This window comes from Aquila chrysaetos, chromosome 16 (genome assembly GCF_900496995.4).
Source record: "Aquila chrysaetos chrysaetos chromosome 16, bAquChr1.4, whole genome shotgun sequence".
In the NCBI taxonomy this organism is placed as follows: domain Eukaryota; kingdom Metazoa; phylum Chordata; class Aves; order Accipitriformes; family Accipitridae; genus Aquila; species Aquila chrysaetos.
The window spans coordinates 18198694-18220465 of NC_044019.1; the positions used below are offsets into that span (position 1 = coordinate 18198694).

Sequence of the window (21772 nt, forward strand, 5' to 3'; positions counted from 1 at the left end):
ATCAGTAGTCTGAAAATTGAATAGTAGGTGCTTATGTGATTTATTTGTGCACATCCCTATCCTCTTTTCCAGAAATGTTCGCAAAGTATCTGCTATGCAGTCTTACGTTAAAAAGTATTAACATTACATTTTTCCTCATTAGCTTTGTTTTGGAATTCCCAAAACAGGCAGAGAGACCAGGTGCCTGTTTATACTCAGTTCTGCCTCCAGTCCCAAACCTTTAATTATTTGGGTGATATCCCTTTGCTAGTAATTTTATACATCCATGTCTTGCCTTGAGTGAAAACAAACTGCCTATCATAAGCAAGACATTTTTTTGCTTAGAAGGGAGTACTACAGAAAATATTCTGGTTTAGATAGGCAGATTAGATTAAATTCCCTTTTGGCTTCAAAATTCTATATATCCATGGCTTTCCCTAGGACTTATTTTAGAGCATCCTCTCTTCTATGTCACTTTCAAACATTCCTCTCAAGGAGCTGGTATGTGAAGGGGCTTTACAAGTATATTCTGTTGTTTCTTCCAATATTCTCTAGTGACAACTACTCATTTTCCTCTTGTGCAACATTTAACTAACAAAAGAAACCTAAGCCTCTTTCTGACTTCTCATATGAAAGATGTAGTAGCGAAGACTGAACACTAGCACAAAGGGTTTTAGCAAGCCAGACTGAGTGCACTGCTTAGTAATTGTATATATAAACCTTGGCCTTAAAATCTCCAAAACTGGTTAAGACTCTGAGGTAAAGTTCAACGGCCAGCTGGTTGAAGCTGCTCTCTTCACTTGCGCTGGAGTCATCCAACTAACAAATACTCAGTTAAACAACAAATCAAAGCAGTTGAACTGACTTCTTCCTTTTTACATTTAATCCTGTTCACAGGAAAAACAGAAATTCTTAGGGGTGAATTACTGTAAAGAAGGGCCTGAGGGGAATGACATTCGAAAGACAAATGTTGCCCAGATCCGGATGGCCTTCAGGTATGAGACATTGTGCAATGAACTTAGTTTCCTGTCTGATGCTATGAGAACAGAAGAGATTTCTACTCTGTCAAAGTAGTTACAAGCTCAAAGAAACCAGAACATTTCACTCCTAAACAGGGTAAGATGCTAATTAACAATGAATCATCTGTCTTTGATGCTACCAAGACATAACTGAACAGTACAGAGAAAAATAGAGTATCTATGGAAGGTAAACAGCATTTGCTGTTATCTTTTACTGCATTATTCTCATTGCAAAAATTTCAGTTTCTACAAACATGAGGCTTTGTAAGATTGCTGTAAATATTAAATGCAAACTCAGAATCATGTAATATTTGTTTCATACTGTCGTAACTGTGCACTGTATTGTAGCTTGGAAAACAACACAGAATATTCACAGCACATCTGTGATAATGCACCTTAGGATTCTGCAGATGCGGATAGTATACATGCACCTGTTTTTGTCCTGCTAGTCTCAGCAGCAATCATGACATTTAGCACTTGTAAGTTTAACCCTTTATTTGCTAGCATTTTGTATGGGGTGCATAATTTTGAGGCTACCCTTTCATTCTGGAAGGTGTTCTGACAGTTTTTATCAGCAGTTATACTAGAAAACAAGAAAAAAGAAAGTCTGGTGGTCTTGTTTAATGACTAATTAATTACTTCCTGTTGTCACGTAGGATGTCTGGGAAGAACAGCAGATTAATGCTTTTTAATCTAGTAAGTAGAAAACATGGTGTCAAAATCATCACTATTGTACATTGTAATAATGAGTCTAATTATATCATGAAAACTTTGCCTTGAAAGTTAAGAACACTTTTTTATTGCTTCGTAATGGGAATATGTGGATATACCAGTTCAAATTACTTGGAAATTTATGCAGATAATTTTGGTTGCATGTGAAGAGAAATTTTTTACTTGAACAAAGGAAGTGTTCTTATGAATCAGTGGTAGAAACTCCAGACCTGGGTTCTGGTCCTACTTCTGACATCTTTTTACACATTTGTGTTAGTTTGTATTTTAGTCAATCAGAGTTGAATGAGAAGCCAAACTGTCTATTTATACAGAAGCTTGCCTGCTTGAAATATGTCATTACAAATCATGTTATGTTAAACTTTTTATTTATGATGGAGTGGCTAGTAACATACAGCTACTGGAATATTTATCACTTTCAATCTTTTTTCTATTTGATCATCCTTTGTAAGACACAGTACTACTCATTCAGAAAGGATTAAAGGTAACATGATAGCATCTATGTATTGTAGAAGCTGCATGTAGTTTCACACCAAAAAATACTCACGCTAGGGCCAGCAGAGGATGTTGATGCCTGTAAGTCCAACATTACACTACTTAATTTGAAGGCCTACAGTCCCTAAACTAGGATCTTGAGCCTACAGTTAGAGACCTGGGTATCTAATATAATAAATACATAGGGAGGTTAGGCATGAGAACATTAATTCAGAATTAATGGATAAAAAGCAAATAATGAATACTAGCCAATCAAGTCTCACTAGACCTAGAACCCTGCACGTTTTACTACATCAGCTGTCTTGTGCAACTTGTATTTCTTAGGCCAGGCTCTTCTCCTGGGGCTTGGGCACCTACATCCTTCAAGAGCTGATCAGGTCTCACTTTCCCTTGTAAATGCAGCCAGAAGTGGCAGTGGTGACATCACCAGTACCAAACAAGTCATTAATGGCATAAATGTATATATGCACTGAAGACATACGCTTTCTCCTTAGGCTGTGGCAGTTCAAAGCAATACCTACAGGGACACCTTTTTAATGTGCCTGCTGTCCTGAATGGTGATTGCAGGGAAATGGCACCAATGGAAGGGAGAGAGGAATCCCCTATCACCTCCTATAGCTGTGCAGCCCTGTAAGAGCTGCGTAAGAGAGATTAAACCTAAAGACCTTTAGGAAGCAGCCTGGAAGTAAGGCGGCTCCAAGGGAGACCAAGACACAGGAGCAGAGTTCCGGCCATCCAGTCACCATTACAGTTAGCCAGTGTTATGCATAGGAAGCTGCAATAATTGCAGACATTTTTCATCCAAAATATGGTTGCAGACAGGTGGTGGGAGACTTGACTTCAGCACTTCAGTAACCTAGCCTAACGTCTCCAGTGTTCGACTAGTGCCAGATTTTGTATTCTTTGTGCAGCTAAAAATCATGTGAAATCGTGCTACGCTGCTCAACTGTATAATCGTCCAAAGTTCTTGGTCAACAGTGCCTATTGGCCTCACTGTTAGAAACTTCAGCAGCTTATATAATGCATTATCAGGATTGGCGAGTGTAATTTTCTTAGGTTGAAGTCTGAAAACAGTGGTTCAAGCATTTTAGCTGCATAAAATGCAGACTTTTTCATTCGTACCGCTTACTAATAAGTTGTTATCAACGTAACATTATTTACCTGAGAAAAGCATCTGCGTCCAGGCTAAATAAGCAACATGCCTGGTTTTAAGAATTTAAATTGTAAGTATTTTCATCTGATAAACATTGCTTTACTTGTGTTGTTTCACCTGAAGATTGCTATTAGTGCTGCCTTTGTTGTCACTTAGATTTCTCATTTAGTTTTCTTAATATTATACCAAATCTCTGTATATTTGTTTAATACCTTTTCAGCTTTCCTTACCTCAAACACATCAGGTTCTAATACGTCTGTAGCTCATTAAAGAAAAAAACAAAACTGGATTTGACTATTCAGTTAATGGACAGTAATTGGGATTTTGACAATAATAACAATTAACACACAAGTGGTCATGACCACAAGTTCTGCTTTCTGTGCTTCTTTGTGTGCTGCTTTTAAGGATAAATTGAGCTAATAGTGTTACATTTCGGGAAACAAACCCACATCCTTTCAAGCTTCCACTACCACATCTCTTTTGGTCATCTTTTAATTAGGCAAAAGTTATTGATTCTCAAGTTCAGTTCTTAAATTTCAGCTTCTTTTCTTTTTTAAAGTTGCACTTTTGTTCTGATGCATGGCTGTTCAAAATAACGTTGCAGTCTTAGGATATATATGTAATGAAGGGCAATCCAGTGTTGAAGTGTTACTGACATCTGAATTACTGTTGTACACGTTTACTCAAATGCAAGACAGAGCAGTTGCTGATTCCCGCACCCTTGCCAGTGATGAGATCAAACCTGGTTACACCACAGCTTATGTTTTACTCAAACAGAAGGGGACTAGAACATCACTGTAGGTGGTGACTGGGAGGGGTGTTGCTTCAGAATGGAAGAATATCCTATTTTCTCATCATTTCATTGGTGTTAAGGTTCAAATGTTATTCAAGACTTCCTTAAATCTGTTAGTTCAGAGCATTTTATACTTTCACCTAAAATGGTTAATTCTGGTTATTTGATGTTTACAACATACCTATGTGAACATTTCTAGTGAAGCTTTTCCATTCTGTTATGTTACTTCAGCAAACCTAAGGCAGGCAGCTGCTCTGCCACCGGATAATACAATTCTTTTTCTCACCCCAGAGCTACCTTATCTTCTCATATCATTGTTCTTTACTTGTGGCTAAACCTTTCTGTTTTATTTGCCTAGTTAAAATCTAAGTCTGAAAAAGGTGGGTGGGGGGAGAGATGTCTGTAAAAACTGCTTTCTCTTTCTGTGCCTGGGTTAAATGATGTTTATCTTTTGCCTCTTGTTGAAGCATTAAGCTAATAAATAAATTATAAAAGAATATGGTTAGGGTTTTTGTGTGTGTATCTCAATAAAACTGTAGCTGCTCAAGATCTCCGCATTTAAGTAGAACTAAAAACCTATGCAATTAGACTGTTAGCCGTACAGAAGACTAAACCAAAATGAAGGACTACTGCAGAATGAAAACTGAAAAAACCCAGTGGAGATAGAGAAGATAATAAGCAATATTTAGGAGAAGGAGCTAAAAGCTTAGCTGACAAAGCAATTCAGTATTAATGAAAACCAACTAACTGATCTGATTTGTGCCAACAGAAGACCTGGCACGAAGTCCTGAAGTGAAACTGTACTGTAGGGCTGCCCCCATTGTCTCTTTGGTGCCCTGGTTCCCTGCTCATCCAAACTGGCCATCAGGCTAGGGCATGCAGCACCTCTTCCTCATCCTGGAGCCTCATCGTGATATTAAAACTGAGAGTCAAAACACCTAAATTTGGGAGCAGGAAAGCAGTTCTGACACTCACAGTTGAAACAATTTAAGCAGTATAGAGAGCAGTTTTATCTGACAAAAAGAACAAAACTAAGAAGCCAACAAGTGACAAATTGAAATAAATAGTTAAGATAAACATTGACAGTCTGCTACAGTCAAGATGACTTCTGAGGAAAAAAGGTGAACACAAATTACTTTCTTTATTACATTTCCTACTAAAGATTTTTAGATGAGATTAAAATGTGCCTCTCTTTCTGTACACAAACCCTTTATTTCTGTACACAAGCAGCACTCATGAAGCACAAAAGTACAGATTCATCTGTAACTGAAGAATGTGTTTTTCTCCCTCATACCTCTCAAAGCACTAAATACCAATGTTAAGCAGCATAGAGCATAGTATAATATAATAGTGAGACACCAAACACAGCTAATTCATTAATCATTAACCATGACTAATGGGTACAGTCCCACATAAAATATGTTTTTTGGAAGTTCTATTAAAGTGGGTTGGAACCACATTAACATGGCAGCATAGACTGTTGTATGAAAACCCTACTGTGTTCCACATACAATCAAATCCCAGAAGGGCAGGTTTCTGACTAATTTAAGCTTATTTCATAAAAACACCTTGTATTTTTAAATAGCACTTTGAAACAAAGAAGAGTGGTCATTTAATTACCTGTTGGAAAGTATTCTTCATTCCACCAGACTCACGCTGGGCAAAGTTTCATCCAAGTTCACAAAACTGTAGCTTTTTTTTTTAATTTCAGGCCTACAAAACCCATGCCTGGTGTTTCATATTTTAACCTCTATAGTTAAGTTAGTTAGGTAAGCATCTGATTAACATCTTGACAGCTCAGAGAGATACAAAAGTAGAATGTGTTGTCAGATCCCTCACAGACATAACATTCATTGGAACATGGCTAGTTCACAGCAAAACACGTTATCTGGTGATCCTACACTGCAGTTACTGGAAAACAACACTGTCCCATTTAGGTTAATTTCAGCTACACATAGCAACAGGAAAAGAATGTTCAGTCTTTAGAGTATGTTGACGTATGATAAATTCTAGGCTTTAGACCCAAACATCTGAAGAAATGACAATTAAAAAAATTCAGTTTTGTAATTACTAATTTTTAAGACACACTTATAAGAAAGCAGAATTCCATTCGCCCCCTTAAACCAAGTGAGGATGACATCTTATGGTAAGTTATCTTCAAGAATGGTTTAACAACAGAAAAACAAAGAAAATAATTCATTACTGTAATGTTAGTCACAATACAATTACTTCCGTTACAGAGCATGTGTATTTAGTGGATACAAAATTAAAGAATTACGTATACGCAGTGTCAAGAATTAAGGCTGGACAGGTTAACGTACAGCTCCCACATATCAAGCATCTTTAAGGCTCCCTGAGGAGGCTACTGTTCCAGGGTTCAGTGGGACACAAAGCACAAAGACCATAGCTAAGATGTTCCTTTTAAAAATAACGTATTTGGCACATACAGCTACACAGGGGTGGAATTTAAAAGTTCAGTTCAAACCTATAGGACTGAGATCTCACTGGTTGCCTTTTGTGTCTAGAACTGGAATGAGTATGGATTAGAAAACCTTTATAATTATATACAAAATTCTCTTTAAAGGAAAGATGTACGAGTTAAATATGCCATTTCCCACTAAAAAAAAAACCATGCATGTTACATTAATACAGTGTCTAAACTTGAAACATAGTAAATATAAACATCTGTTAATTCCTCAAGTACACCTACCTCCTGGTGTGTCTGTCAACTGGTAAGTTTTCCAGTTTTAATTTCCTGATCCATTAATGAATTCCTCTCCCATTTCTCACTTGGCTTTGAAAGATCTAAACAGATAAACCAAGTAACTAGACAGTGGAAACAGTTACATTAATTATATACTTCAATTCTTATTAAAAACCAGGAAAAATCTGAGAAGAAAGGATACTCCCAACCTTAGTATTCCTAAGCTTTAAAATACTACCAGAAACACAATGGAATAACTTGGGGAAAAAGTAAATCGGGGGGGGGGGGGGGGGGAAATCCTTTCCCCAAAGAAACCTGCTTGTCAATACTGTCCTTTTAAGTAGTAGAGTTGTTTAATTTTTCTCATCATTGCAGAATGTTCTAATTTATTTGTTTTGACAAAAGAAAAATAGAAGAATCTGAGTCTTTTTGCAGAGCTGCTTTTAAGCTGCTTTGTTAATATCACACTTTAAGAGACATCATCTGACTCATAATGGCGTAGTTTTAATCACACCATCTGTACAATGGAATTTTATTTAGATTAAAATTCAGTTTTCAGACTTTTGTGGCATTAAAGCTAAGGGATTCCTTAAGCTTAAAAGAACTTTGACATTTCTTCCAAAGTAACTTTATTGCACAATTCATACACAAAGTTTAATATACTGGAATGTCCTTAGCTATTAATACACGCTAATAATGTTTAAATTACAATTTCACATTAAACCTGTAAGAAATCTTCACTTAACACAAGAAAGTTTAGTTTGTTCTAATGCCCCTCACCAACAGCTATTCGTAGTAATTCACATTTTCAACGTCTAGCTTCTGGAACCCATTGCCATATCCTTACCAATGATGTGATTCCTTTTCCTTTTCCAAAATTGTTTGCTAAATGTAGCACTTCGGACTAGGTAATACCAACCAGTATGAAATTACTAGTTTTTCAGTGTCAATTTACCTATTATCCCATATAACATACAGTACATATATTTTACAAGGCACACATTACAGTACCTACATCACAGCAGTGTGAATTACAGCAACTTAATTAAAAAAAGCTGTACAGAATACAAAGTTTACTTTTTCACTATTTAAATAATTTTTGCATTAGTTCATATTGTAATTGTAAGTGTCATTATGCTGCAATTAATAATCTGTTTGCATCATTACAAAATTACATTTTAAGTTCATGTAAGTTCTCAGCAGAAAGTCAACTTATAAAATGTCAGTTCAGAAGTATAATTCTTTAAATACTTGAAAAATAAAGTTAGCTTGAAGCTTTAATTTAGATGCTCTTTCTGTTCCAGTGATATAAAAAGTTTAAAAATTCAAAGGTTATTTGAAAGTTCTGAACATGGACTAATGCAAGCTCAAAGAGCAAAAAAAAAAAAAAAAACCAAACTGGTGTGTGATTAGGAATATTTGCAAATATTTTAGTGGAAAATCCCTGACCATTAACAATTTTTAGCCCAAATAATAACTGCCTTTATGCAGCCAAGCAGGCCATACATTTTCTGAAGAATCTCTCATTGATATCAAAGGATTATTAACAAAGGGAAAAAATTCATTCTAAGCTATATACATTCATAAGGGGATTTTTCAATAGTTAAATACAGATTTACACACTAAGCCATACTGGCTTTCAGAGGATACACACAAGAAGAGTATGTTGCTTATCTGTCTTAATGTCTATGATAAATTTGACAACTGTGCCATAAGCCAGGCTCAAATGGGTGCCATATGCTATGCACATTCCTTAACAAATTGAAGTATAATAGAGGAATTCCCAATATCTAGCCCCCAATGTAATTAAATTATTTTGTAGCCAATTAAGAAAAATAAACAAATGTGCATATCTATGTGTGCACAGGCCTTTTAGTTCAGAACCTGTCTGTGATAAAAGGCCTTAGCCTTATGGCATCATTGAATTTTAACAAGTATGGTAATTAAAAATAGAGTCTTACAGTAAGTGAGATTTATGCTGATATTCCCTCAAATGCTACACTCGAGCATTTCTCACTCAATAGCCTCAAGTTAAGAGTAGTATTTGTTAATATATATTAAAAAAAATAATCATTAATTCTCTACAATAGCAGTTGATTTCCATAACACTATGCAAAAGAGGCTTAAGATGGGTTTCCTGATACTTAACAATTTATTTTAGACTGTCTAAACTCAGCTCTTGTGCTAGACACAGAAATACACTGTTGCACTACAGTTATGATATCCCTTCTCCCAAGTAGTCACATGCACATCTCACTGCAAGCAACGTTATTAATACAGTGGAAGTTTCCCTCTGCTACATAAAAGCATATTGCACTTATAAAGCACAGCACCCTTACTTAGATTATCACCTTATAATTCTTAATATATCTTATAACTCTGATTTCATCACTTCAAAAACTCAAAAGAAGCAGATAAAACCACAGCTTCGGACTAATCTACACCTTAACTGCTAATTCAAATAAAGTCATTCTCTTCAGATATGCCTCATGTTTAAAAATAATTTTGGCTGTTCTTGATCAAAAAACTATAAAGAAACTGATTTACTTTTTTTAGGATTGTGTATGAAACTTTAATGTTTCCAAGCTAATAAGACTATGCTAAATATCATATTTAAAAAAATATTCTAAGAGATAATCTTGTTAGAAGAATAAAGGGAAGTGCACAAGTACATTTACAGAGCTGCCTACACTCTCCAAAACAGATTTAAAATAATTAATACTAAGCCTCCTAATAAACCAGATTGAAATCAGTGTCTGTAAACACTAAAAGCAGCAATAACTGGCTACTGAAGAACAGGCAGTGGGACATCTTCAAGTTTCAGCAGTAAAATTTCAAATCAATAATCACTAGTGCTAACTTATCTTTATTCACATTTGTCATGAAACTAAAAGGGACTGCTTTTAAGGATAAGAACTCTGAGGTGAAGCCATCTGACATGGTTCATCTTCTGTAGCAGTACGCTGTGATGTTCAAACAGCAGTTAGCAGTTGTAGTTGTGCTGTTATAAATTGCTTCATCTAGTAGTCGAACTGTTAATATCACAAGTTCTTGTTAAAATAAACTTTGTTAATGATCAAAGAGTTTACTGAAAGTATAGATTAATAATTAAGACTGCACACACATACACTGGCTCATACACTCTTGTGTTTTAAAAGAGCAGTGTAGATTCACAGCAGCCAAGAAGAGAAGTAAAAGACAGACTGTGGAAGAACGGCAACGAGAGGTAAAAACAGATGTTCATGAAAACGAAAGCTTCAAGTGCTTCTGCTATTATCAGCTTGTTGGCCACTGTCAGGGTCTGTGAGGCTGGCCCGCCTCATCTACCATGTTAAGTATGTAAGTAGCAATATCATCTTCTGTAGGTGCATCTGAGACCACCCAAGAATCACTTGCCCCAGTCACTTGCCGACGGCAGACAGGACAGCTTCTATGACGATCACTCCTGTTAGGAAGCCAGAGAAATGAGTATTTTTCATTGATGGTCTCTTGCTGGCCAATAAAAGCCAAAAGAGCCCCAAAACAAACAAACGAACGAACCCAAAACAACCCAGTGAGAACTTCAAGAAAATTATCAGGTTAACTGGATTAGACCACCTATATATTTCTTTGTTTCTTTAAAAACTTTTTCTTGTGAGGAAGACTGGCCAACAATTCTGAATGTAGCCCCATTCTTTGAGTGACAAATTTGGAGTCATGTTCCCCATAATCAAGTTTGCCCAGGTTAAACAGAATGCATCTAGCTACCTGTCCAGAAAGTTTAAATAGAAATGCACAGTCTAAATTAATTCTTCCTATCTTTAGATATTCAGCTGAGGTACTTCAGAAACCAGTCCCCATAAGCCTCCTATATAAAGAGAAAAAGGAACCCTTTTTCTGAATCGTTCAGCCCACTGAAGTTTAGGATTGGTCCCTCAGGGTCCCATGCCTCTCCACTGACTAACTCAGGGGTCCCAAACAATTATGCTTCTGAGCTGGGAGCCTCTGTTATCTGCCTAGGTTAAGAAAAGATTAATCTTAAAAATTGAATAGCAAAAAAAGAATGGTATAACTGGAACTTAGCTAAGAGTTCAGCTGATTTATTAGCCAAAGTAGAATATAATCCACTCTCCACCACAGTCACTAAAGTAAGCCCTGTATTGCTGATAGATGTTAAAATATTTTCCCAGAAAAGAGATGACTAGTTATACTCTGAGATCCAGTGATTTTTACATTTTTTCCTTGTGGGAGCATGGTATTACAGGAGTAACTTCCTTGATAAGCCTTTGAAAAAGCCACAAAACAAATTCTTGTGCACAAATTATGTGACTTAAATGTAAAATCATTTACATTAACTAGTAAAAAAAAGCCTTTAACTGAGAATATCTGTATCACCTAATGCTAGACTTCCAGAACACCTGCCTAATCCTTGTAGGTCTTCTGCATGGTCAGAGAAGAGCCATGCTCCTCCACAAAGTAATTTTTCTCTCTCTTCCCAACAACTGGTATATCAGACAGATGCAGAAGCTGAAAAGCTGTTCAGTTTACTATGAAGCTGAACGTACATTGTAAGATACATGTTATACATTAATTCGAAGGCATTGCTATTGAGAAGAAATCTCTTCCTGGAGAAGTCTGACATATTTAAATTAGTAAATTGTACGCTATTTGTTTCAAGTGAAAGCATAATATATGGAAAAAAATTCCTCTGATAGTTATTTTCCAAATAAGTGGTAAGACTGTCCAACTTGCCTTCATATTTGCATAGTCTTACAAACTATTGATTTTTTCCATAAAAAGATGCTTTAATGAGATTTTGTGAAGCATAACATGCCAGCATCAGCATATACCGTCTTCTCTAGTTTTTGAGCAAGAATACAATGATTTAATTTTACAAGAATAAAGAGATAAGAAATTACAAAACAAATGCTGAAAAGTGCTTTCACATCTTTTTCCAAAATGAAGTTCATGTTTACAAATTCTGAGATCCTTCTTTCTTTCTGCTGTAGTCTGATTTTACTCAAGCTTATTATGTATCATATGCACATTAGCTTGCAAATATCTTCAGACATTAAATTATATGGGTACTAAGTAATCTGTCAGACCAAACTGAAACATGTCAGATAACCAGTACATACTAGAAAATAAGGAATATCCTTTAATATGTATTACCATTTATCAATGCATTTCTGACAGAAACTGTGAGCACACGGCAAGATTAAATCAGCACGCCCATCCATGCAGATGCAACATTCCTCTTCATCTGTCAACTGTTTAACCCTGCAGAAGAGAAGACAGTATTTTGTTCCCAGATAACTAACAAGTTTTATATTTATGCCCTAGTAACTACACTAGTTACTACATTTTTCATAATAATTAGTGATGGACAGAAAGGAACACCTGTGCTTATCTGCAAGGAACATGTAATTTTGTGAATGGACTAGTTACATCATCCCAGTCTATGTCAGCAGACATAGCCTCAAGCTACCAACCAACAGCAGTAAATGAACTAAACTAAGTTAGAATATGCATTTATTTTTTGTGTCATGTGGTGCTTTCGGTGTTGCAAAGGGTTAGGCAAATCCTTTTTCATATCAACAAGGAAGTGTGAGAAGTTGTAACTGTTACGTATCACATGACTGGGCAAAAGAACAGAAATACTGTTTACATTAAAGGCAGGAGAAGAATCTGCCTTCCTTTCACAGAGTGTCAGGCTGCACTATTTCATAATGAACTTTGTCACATTTCTGTGTACTGGCTTACATCCTAGATAAAAACATGCATGTCCAGAGGATCACTACTAGAATGCACGTTCGCTAATTTCACATGCCACCAAAATGCCAAGACCTGAACTGCTCATTAGATTGAAAAGGCTGGTTTGAGCTTGCAATACCCTCCGCATGATTGTTCCCTGAAATTAGGACTCTCTCTCAAGTTGACTTTTACCAGAGCTTTTCCAGTTAAGCTTCTAGGTGTTGGCAGGGTGTGGGGGGGTGGGGGGGGTGGGGCAGAAGTTTAAAAATTAGATCACTCCCTGGGACAGACATTTTCATTTTATCTGTCTTCATTCCCCACCACCACCAAATAATAGATATCCGTATCTAAAGTTCTTAACAGTAGTATCTCAAATATTTGCATTACCAAGACTTCTCAAACATTAAAAGGTGCAGAGAATCCTCAGCTTTCATGGACCTAACTAGACATGCAAAGTTCCGTAATTTTATAGTCATGGCTCACTTCTAAGACAGCCAGGTAAGTGTTCTGAAATTTTTAGGTTTTCCAAAAACCCTGATTTGGGAATCCCTTTTGTGACTTGGGGCACAGAGGCAGCATTCTAGAAAGAATGGCATTTCAGGAGAGACAGTCCATGTTAATAACTATTGACCAGACAGCTTTTGCTTAGGTATCTTGGGAGCCTGTCAAATACAGTTTAATTTTTTACCTGTACAGATTAGCCAGCTAATGGACAGCAATTAACATGCTTTTGTTTTATTCTTCAGTAGGTCCTTGGGGTTTCCTTTTCAATTTGCTTTTTGAGAAATTACTTTAGAATGCTAGGAGATTTTTTTGGTAGAATTACAGATGGCAATTCACATACAGTAAGGATAACACTTTCAAAAAAACCTATCTTTTGATTAGCTCACTATGTTCTTCGGACTTGCTCCCTTTCACTTCTCTCCCCCATGCAACTCCTGAGTACTAACCTTTGATAACACTTCAATTTTTGAGATTTGCTGCTGTATATACAAGCAATTATACTTAAAACAGACGCCCTATTTATAAAGTTTCTGGAACCTAAGATTTAGCCATTTTAAGTTTCTGAAGAATGGTAAAATACAAGCGTGACAAACTGAGGAAATGCTTGTCTCTTCATTATCAGAAAGAATAAAACACTTAGGGATATTTTGGAATGCTCCAAATAGGAAGTGGATGTTCTAGAGAAATGGGGTATTATTCCAGTGGAAGAAGTTAAGATAAGAAGAATGAAACAGATAGTATTTGCTATTTTTGGACAGTGATGGCTAGCTCTTGCAGAGCTGAAAAATGTCTAAAGGTGAGAAGAATTTAAGCAAATGGGAGGACATAATGGAAAAACAAACAGAAGATTTCCTCGGTGTAAAATACTTGAAGGTGCTTCAGCCTCTATTTTCCTTAATGACTTGAAAAACTTGGATAAGATATAAGCTTACTAAATTCCAGCATATTAGAAAAGTATACTCCTTTGCAGTTGTTATTTGTCACTAATACTACCTCAAGTGATGATGTGCACAAATATGAAGGATACTCACCTCCCCCATCTCAAAGTCTGAAAATTGAAAAAGAAACTCACCTAGGAAACCTTATATCTTACATGTTTTGCATAAGCATCTGGGGTTTTTTTGTTTGGTTTATTTGTTTGAAGTAAAAGGCCATTTCCAGATACATATGCGTTCTAGTATAACCATATATCTTTGAGAAAGAGTAGGAAAAGATGCTTTCCCAAACACGTCCACAATTTGCTACCTAATTCTAGCATTTTAATAACTCAGAACAGCTAATAATTTAAGATTATTTGTTCTGAAAGAAGAGAAACAGGAAATTTAATGAAAACATTCTGCAATCCAAAGACTTAGAAAAACCAGTGGGCTCTATCTGTAGAATGACAACATAGTTGACCCCTTTCTCATTCTAACAGCTGGAGTATGACATTCTAAAGACACTTAACTAGCTCAGCAACTTGTTTTGTTAAAATACCTGGCTACCAGCTCTTCACTGGTTGATCTAGAGAACTATACCATTTACTACTTTTTCTTGTAAAACTTCTCTCTACCTCACTTAGAACTGAGTTAGAACTCTGAACTAATTCAGAAAGTTAAAAGTAAGGAATTACTGGTAGCAACATTTCCACATAGGGAACGGGTGACAAGTTTCTTGCTGTTACATTCAGTTTGAACTGAAGTTATTGCAGGTGTTGACCTCAGTCTTTTGCTTTTCCTCTAGTTAACAAAGCAGGATGTCAACATGTGTGAGACAGTTCACATTTTTCCAGTCTTACAAGTTAAATTATTACTATAATTGATGAGTTTCTAGTGGCAACAGATGGGAACTTTCACATGCCAAAATGTAAAAGAGGAAGAGAAAGTTTAAGTGGAACAATAACAAAATCTGTTTAAACAAACACTGTCAAACCCCCTAGATTTGTAGCTGCAGCTGATTCCATTTCCTCCTGTTTCCTTATTCAGGAGATTCAATATATACCTTGTTTGTATTAGAACTGGTCGTCAAAACAATTGTTCTGAAGCTAAGGTATGGCAGCACCAACAGAATTTCACCCAAGTACACTACAGCTCCCTTGGTACAAGAGAAGGTGTGGTATTCATGTTCGTGATGATACAAAGTCTGCATCTGCCAAGAGCATGCAGTTTTGATCGCCAGGTGTTTGTAGTTCAGGTTCTACACACAACGTCCAAAATATTTATGTTGTAACTGTGGTCAGAAGCTAGAGTATATCAAAATACCTTCCCATCCACAAGCTGGCCTGACAAGATGACACAGACATCAAACTCTCAGCAGCTTCTTCAGAAGTACCACTCTGTGCAAGAACTCCTGCTGCTTGACTGGTGATATCTTTATAAAGTTGAATGAACTGATACAAGTTCAAGATTCTGGAAGCTTCCACGATGCCACTTGCTTTATTTATCTTAAGATATAAGAATTATTTACAATTACATATCAGATTTTTACTTGACATTGCTCAAAATTCTTTTAATGCACTGCAATTCTCACAGCAGTAGCCACCTTCCCAAGCGTCCATGACTGTTAGCAAATTGCAGTCTGATTCAGTAAGAGTTAAGACCTGCAAACACAGCTGTTTCATCATGAGGAATGGCACAGTTAGGATTACATTTTTAGGGCAAGACAGTTACCATCACTACTTAAATGGATTAAGTTGTGAGTAGGGACCTAACGCCTAAAAACTGGGCTAAACTTAGAACAAAGAACAGAATAATCAGTCATTTCATATTTGAACTTAAAATAGCCTACAATGATGGCTGCCTTAATGAAAACTAAAAGCAAACAGAAAATTACAAACTGTTAGTTTCCAACAAAGTTTGAGAGCTGGCTTGGTTGAAACTGCATGTTAAGATTGCTCAGTGGATTCAGGAGCATTTAAGGATGTTACTTGATAGGCTACAGAGGGGAAAACTCTCATTAGAGCAAACTTAGTTTGAAGACCATGACAAAACTTACCAAGTTAAACATTTAACTTATAGATTGGTTTTCTAAGGAATCAGAATATATTCAGTTACACTAGCTCAACTAATAATGCTTGGAATTGCTGACTAACCTCTACTACTACCAAACTATAGAGGTCCCGGTTTGCTGTACTATTTGATTACCATGACTTGGCTTCACAAATTACCTGAATTCATAACTAACGGGCTGTAAGCACTCCATCGGAAGATAACATTCCTTTAAACTTAGTTATGAAAATGTTTTTGTTAACCTGCTTTTTGCAGAAACTTAGAATTTAGACTTAATTTATGTCAAAAAGTATCCTTGAATACATCAATCTGTATCAAAATATATACTCAAAATATATGTAGCAGGTATTAGATTTTACCAGTGAAAGTGACAGTCCTCAAATATCCGTACACAAAACCCCCACCAAATTAAAATTTTCAACAATCTTACTTTAGTACATATTATCCGAACGACCACCTTCCAGAAAGCAGAAGAATCAGAACCAGGCTGCACCTCAAACAACAGATGTTTGTCTTGTCCAGAAGCCAATTTTTCAGTACTGAAATAAAGAAACATCAGTTTTACATCACGTGCTAGACATGCAAAGATCAGCAACCTCAGCCACTGTGGCAGTATTTACTGTTCACCTATGTGCTCTTTATCCTTAAAGAGATTTTATCAATACTGCCCAGAGACATGAAAAGAAAGAGTAATGACCTTCTTAGCATGTCATTAAATACAAAATACACAGTCCTTTTGCACTTTAAATTGCACAGTAAATTTCAGAAAATGATGTGCATGTCTTTTGATCCAGCATCAGCAAGCAAGTGTCCTTTATAGACATTTTACTTTATATATACTTTCACTGTTTATTACTGTAATCATACAATCTTGTGGTCCAATCTAGAAAGGTTATTTCCTTACCATGTATGTAAAAAAAGCATGCGAGTACCAACACATGCAGATGAGATGTATTTTTGTTAGTATATATTAATAATGAAGCAGTCAGGTAAAAGCTTCATGCGACCCTGGGATTTTTTTTTTTTTTTTTTTTTTTTTTTAAAATGGAACAAGACACAAAGGTCTATTCCATAAGAATCAGAACAAAGTATGTTACATTCAGGCTGAAGTAAACACTATAAAGAAATTTAAAAAATTTAAACAACAATGATATTTTGGAGTTAATTATACTGAGATATGCTTAGATTCTCAGGCAAAACATAAATAAATGTTCTTCAAAATCTATTTATGTGTCTACCCAAAAGACAGCTATCTGTTCTTGAAGGTCATTCATAAAAGTATGACACTCTACAAGACAATTTCTAAACTGAATACAAATTCACATTATAGTTAAACATGAAACGCTGCCAAATGCCACACACTACAAAGCCCCTTTTCAGTGTGTACATTTCCATTTCCTATCATTTTATACTATAAATATTGGGTAAAAATGACAACTCTGCTCTTCTGTTCATTTCTTTTTACCGTCAATGTATCAGTCAAACAAAAGGCAGGCTATGAAAAAATCTTACTTATGCAGTCTTTTGTTTGGGATTATCTTGGCCACTGGTTTCAGATAGTGAAGCATGTCTCATCTTTAATAAGAAACTACATTACATGTCCACAGAGGTGGGAGAGATGGTCACAAACGGTTCTGTCTCAGGTACTACCTTCCTTGTGTACTTATACTGTCTTTATAGGGCTCGTATTGCTTCTTCCTACCAAAAGTGATGGGCAGAGAGGAAGCAGCACTGCATCCTTAGGTGGATGGCAGAGGGGGGCAGAGTAAGGGAGACAGGTAACACTAACAAAAAGATACTGCTATACAACTACCTCTTGCGAACTTCTAAGAAAGAAACAACACTTGCTGGAAGAAGAGTATTGAGGAAAAGAGAATTTAAGGAGGAGAAATGGCTTTGGTTTTGAAGTGTAATTACAACCACTATAGAAATTTAAGAACTGAAGGAAACATTTCAAAACCAGATGGCCAGTTCTGGCTTAGCCAGCACAGGAGAATATATTGCATACAAGGTCTCTGTAAAACATTAAAAAAAGAAGGAAATAAAGTAAGGCTTACACATCATTAAGTTCAGCTACTCTTCCCAGAAACTCTTCATACGTTAGGAAACCACTTTCTTGAACCAAAGAGGCATGCTTTGCTACTTTTTCTGGCAACTTGTTAATTACAGTTTGTGTGTGGTTTGAAATTTGTTGACCCATGGTGAAGTTCTTCACCTCAGTTCCGTAGAAAGAAGTTCTCATTCACTTGTAGAGTCTCTGCTAAAAATATTTTAGAGAGTTACATTTCTGTGTTTCATGAATGGCTACTCCCTCATTTTCTTTTAGTGTAAGAGTTTAGCTACCCACTAACCAGTCTAATTATTCTACAGTAACACAACTTGAGCAGTCAAATCAGAAACAAAGCAGAACACTTAAAAGAGACTGGAATGTGGCATTAACAGCTTATGAAAGATGTATTATTTTGCTTACAGCAATACTTGTATTAAATAGAGATAATTTTTCACGCAGATTTTTCAGCAGCTCCAACACACACATATAAATGCATCCAATGGAACGGAAAAGAAAATCTTAAGATGACAATGGTAATTTATCACAAACTTTGTTTTTCCTAAATATTTGTGCATGTGAAAGTCAGAATGTCTACAAATAAGCATATCAATGTATGTCTCTGCACAGACATTACATTAGGAATTAGCTTTCATACATCAGACTGACACTGGCAGATCAAAAGAACTCTCACAGCATTCTTAAACTGGTAAGCCAAGGAATCCACGTCAATATAAACCCATTTAGAAATTTCCCTATCTGCACAAAACACTCAACTTTAGAATGTATTCCTGAACTGACTTGCTCAAACCTCTCCCAACTTCAACTTATTTCACCTTTCCTTTACAATCCTCTTTTCCCCCAAGTCTGCATAAGGATCTACCCTGTGCCTTCTGATTCTGAGTCTTTATCCATTTCCTCCCCTTGATCCCTCACATCTGACATCCCCCCAAAATTCCTCTTTGCTCTTTGTCTTGAAATAGCAGAGGCATGCAAATTAATTCTGTCTGTACAGTTTGTCGCTTCTAACGCAAGCCAGTAGTTTCACACCCTTTCAAGACTTCTACAGATAGAGGTCTGCAATGGCAAGCTAATTGCAGAATATCAACCTTAACTTAAATGTGGAATAATCTGATACTAGGTACATTACAAACACCTTATGAGAGACATCACAGAAAAAACAGAACTTCATCCTGCATTATGTATCGCCGCATTCGGGCATAAAACTGCCCAGGAACATGGTCTACAGCTGTCAAGATCTTGCCACGGCGTAAGAAAAACATGGCACATACCAGAGCATTCTATGAGCTATTCCAGTATTTCACACGAGAATAAACTTCTAATTTGATGTTTGAATTTTGACCAATTTCTATTCTCAGACAGATGCCTTCCCACTCAAGTCACTTTTCTCCTTCCAAATTACCCTCCAATCATCTCCTCTTCCGCTACCCAGACCTCGCCTTTGGTGAGCACTCACCCAGAAGATACACTTGAGGCCCAACCTCGCAGCAGCCTAACCTTTCGCCCCTCGAGTACAGCCTATCCCCTAGCTTCCAGTTTTTGTGTGTTCCCTCTAGCCGCGAAACACTCCTCCTGAGGAAGCAAAGTGCCGCGTGTGAGCCTACTGAACTAACAACGTACGGTTGTACCACAGAGAATTCGGAGCAAACCCCCCTGCCGAGACGTTTGCGGAAGTGGCTCCTCTCGTATATTCTCCAAGACCAGAAAAACACAGAACTCTACGCAGGTAAATCAGGTGTACCGCGACCCTTCTCCCTTTCCCGCCTCTCCGAAACCGCCAGCCCCTCACGGCCAGGGCACAGCAGCGGCTTTCCTCGACCGTTTAACCGCACTCAACGGTCGGGCTCCAGGCAGGCCTCGCGCACAAGCCCGCCTGCGTCACGCCCGCACCGCCCGGCGCGGCGGGCCGGGCCGGGCCGGGCCGGGCCGGGGCGGGGCTGGGCGCGGTCCGCTCCCCCCGCCCCCGCGGGTAACCGCCGCTCGACCCCTCCCGCCCCGCCGGGCGCGGCAGCCTAGGCTTTGCTCGGGGCGCCCGCACCCAGCGGCGCCCCGCCGGCCCGGGCCCGAGGCCGGGCCTTGCGCTCCCTCCCACCCCAGGGCGCCGTGACTGCGGGCCAGCGCGTCAGGCCCCGAGGGGCCGCGGACGGAGGACCCCGCCAGCAACCTCACCCCAGCGCCCCGGCATCCTGCCCGCCGCCGCCGCCGCCCCACGGGGACCGGAGCGAGGCCGCCCCCCCGCGCGCCTCGGCTGTCGGCTCCGGGCGCAGGCGCAGGGGCGGCGGCTCCCGGCGCGGCTGGGTGACGCCAGCGCGCGGCTCGCGCCGTTGCCTGGACACGGCGGACGCCGGCGCGGAGGCGGGAGGCGGGAGGCGGGGCCGGCCCCGCGGGGCCGCCGGCGGCAGCGGCGGGCGCGGAGAGGCGGCAGCGGCGGGCGCGGAGAGGCGGCGCCGGCGGGGCCGCTGCCAGCCTGCCCCGCCGCCCGCCCGGTGGCGGCCCGGGCTGGAAGGCCGTTGCGCACGGGGCAGCCGGCGATCGCCTTATAGCCGGGCGAAGCGGGCCCCGCCTGAACATCCTTTCTGTTCTGCCGCAGAAAGCTCGGTGTACCGAGCTGTTTTCGTTAAGAAGAGTCCTGTAACAGCCTGAACGACCACAGCGGGGTAACTTTTCCGCAGACGGGCCTTGCTGCACCCCCGGCAGGTGCCCGCTCAGCGCTGCACAGCTGAGGGCTCCCGGCGTCTGAAGGGACGTACGGCTACCTGTACTAGTCTCTCTTTTCCGTTAGCTCTAATCAGTAGCGATTTAAATGATACTTAACGGAGTCCGAGTGCCTGCCTTGGTGAGATCAGCACAGGCCAGCAACTGCTGGTGCAAAACACCGCCCCACCCTGCCGTAACAGCGCGGGGGGGCGGGAAGAGAGCACCCCGGTCTGCGTGGATGTGTGTGGCAAAGGTCAACGCTCGCTGACCTTTTTACAAAAAAAACCCATAAATGATAACAAGCCATTTAGGAACAGAAATTGTAGAACATCCTCTAGGTCATCCACATCCTAATGCTTCAAGGTTTGATTCTAGAGTGGTTTGGGTTGGGTTTTTTTTATTTAAAGAGGAGAAAAGGAGTAGTACTTCCCCTTCCTGCCCGCTTCTGTTCACACATAGCCATGTGTACTTCCCACAATAAAGGCATCCCTGTATTCCAGACAGGGATGGGGTTGGACTGGGAACGTCGCTCTGTTTCCTGCAGGCCAGCCACCCCTTTCGCCTAAGGTCAGCAAACATCTGTAGCCTCAGTGTGGGAATCTGGGTAGTGTTACTGTCAAATGACTGATACAAACTCATCTCCTGCTAGGTGGAATAAATTATTTGTCCAAGACTCTTGAGCATAATGCCATTTCTGAGACATCAAGGAACTTCATAGCTGTTGAGAATGCCTTGTAAAAAAAAAAAGCACAACACTTGAGAAAAGTCAGAAACGTAATGAGGAATTTCTCTTAAGTTTCTGCTACTACCAGTTAAGGGTTTGGGTTTTTGACACTTTCTGTCTAGAACTTAAATAAATGTTTCCTGTTTGCTTTGTAGTGGTACATCCCTTGCAATTCTATTAAACAATG

The 21772-nt window shown here is 38.7% G+C and overlaps 2 protein-coding genes across 4 annotated transcripts in view; one reads left to right on the forward strand and one right to left on the reverse strand.

Moving 5' to 3' along the window:
* The window catches only part of AMPD3 (adenosine monophosphate deaminase 3), a 36624-nt gene extending 31959 nt beyond the window's left edge, over window positions 1-4665 (forward strand). For both annotated transcript variants that reach the window (XM_030038277.2, XM_030038276.2), the window contains exon 15: window positions 877-4665. In XM_030038277.2, the coding sequence (XP_029894137.1) occupies window positions 877-1053 (177 nt within the window). In that variant the 3' untranslated portion in view covers window positions 1054-4665. The remainder of the gene's footprint in view (window positions 1-876) is intronic.
* A 2706-nt stretch (window positions 4666-7371) lies between these two features.
* On the reverse strand, window positions 7372-20449 carry RNF141 (ring finger protein 141). Of its 2 annotated transcripts, none has more exons than XM_030038280.2 (6): window positions 20334-20449; window positions 18154-18353; window positions 16527-16635; window positions 15350-15531; window positions 12024-12131; window positions 7372-10317 (listed from the first exon to the last, which is right to left on the reverse strand). In XM_030038280.2, exons 2-6 carry the CDS (start codon window positions 18336-18338, stop codon window positions 10167-10169), a joined length of 735 nt encoding a protein of 244 aa, XP_029894140.1. In that variant the 5' UTR covers window positions 18339-18353; window positions 20334-20449; the 3' UTR covers window positions 7372-10166. The 2 variants fall into 2 exon arrangements, with proteins under 2 accessions (XP_029894140.1, XP_029894139.1); XM_030038279.2 differs by having other exon boundaries at window positions 18154-18356.
* Window positions 20450-21772: the final 1323 nt, after the last annotated feature.

Coding starts and splice junctions, on each gene's coding strand:
- RNF141 (XM_030038280.2), bottom strand. CDS start 18,338: ATGAGAACTTCTTTCTACGGAACTGAGGTGAAGAACTTCACCATGGGT. Junction 16,636..18,153: donor GTAGCTGAACTTAATGATGT/GTAAGCCTTACT, acceptor TCTTTATTTCAG/TACTGAAAAATTGGCTTCTG. Junction 12,132..15,349: donor GCCAGCTTGTGGATGGGAAG/GTATTTTGATAT, acceptor TCTCTTCTGCAG/GGTTAAACAGTTGACAGATG.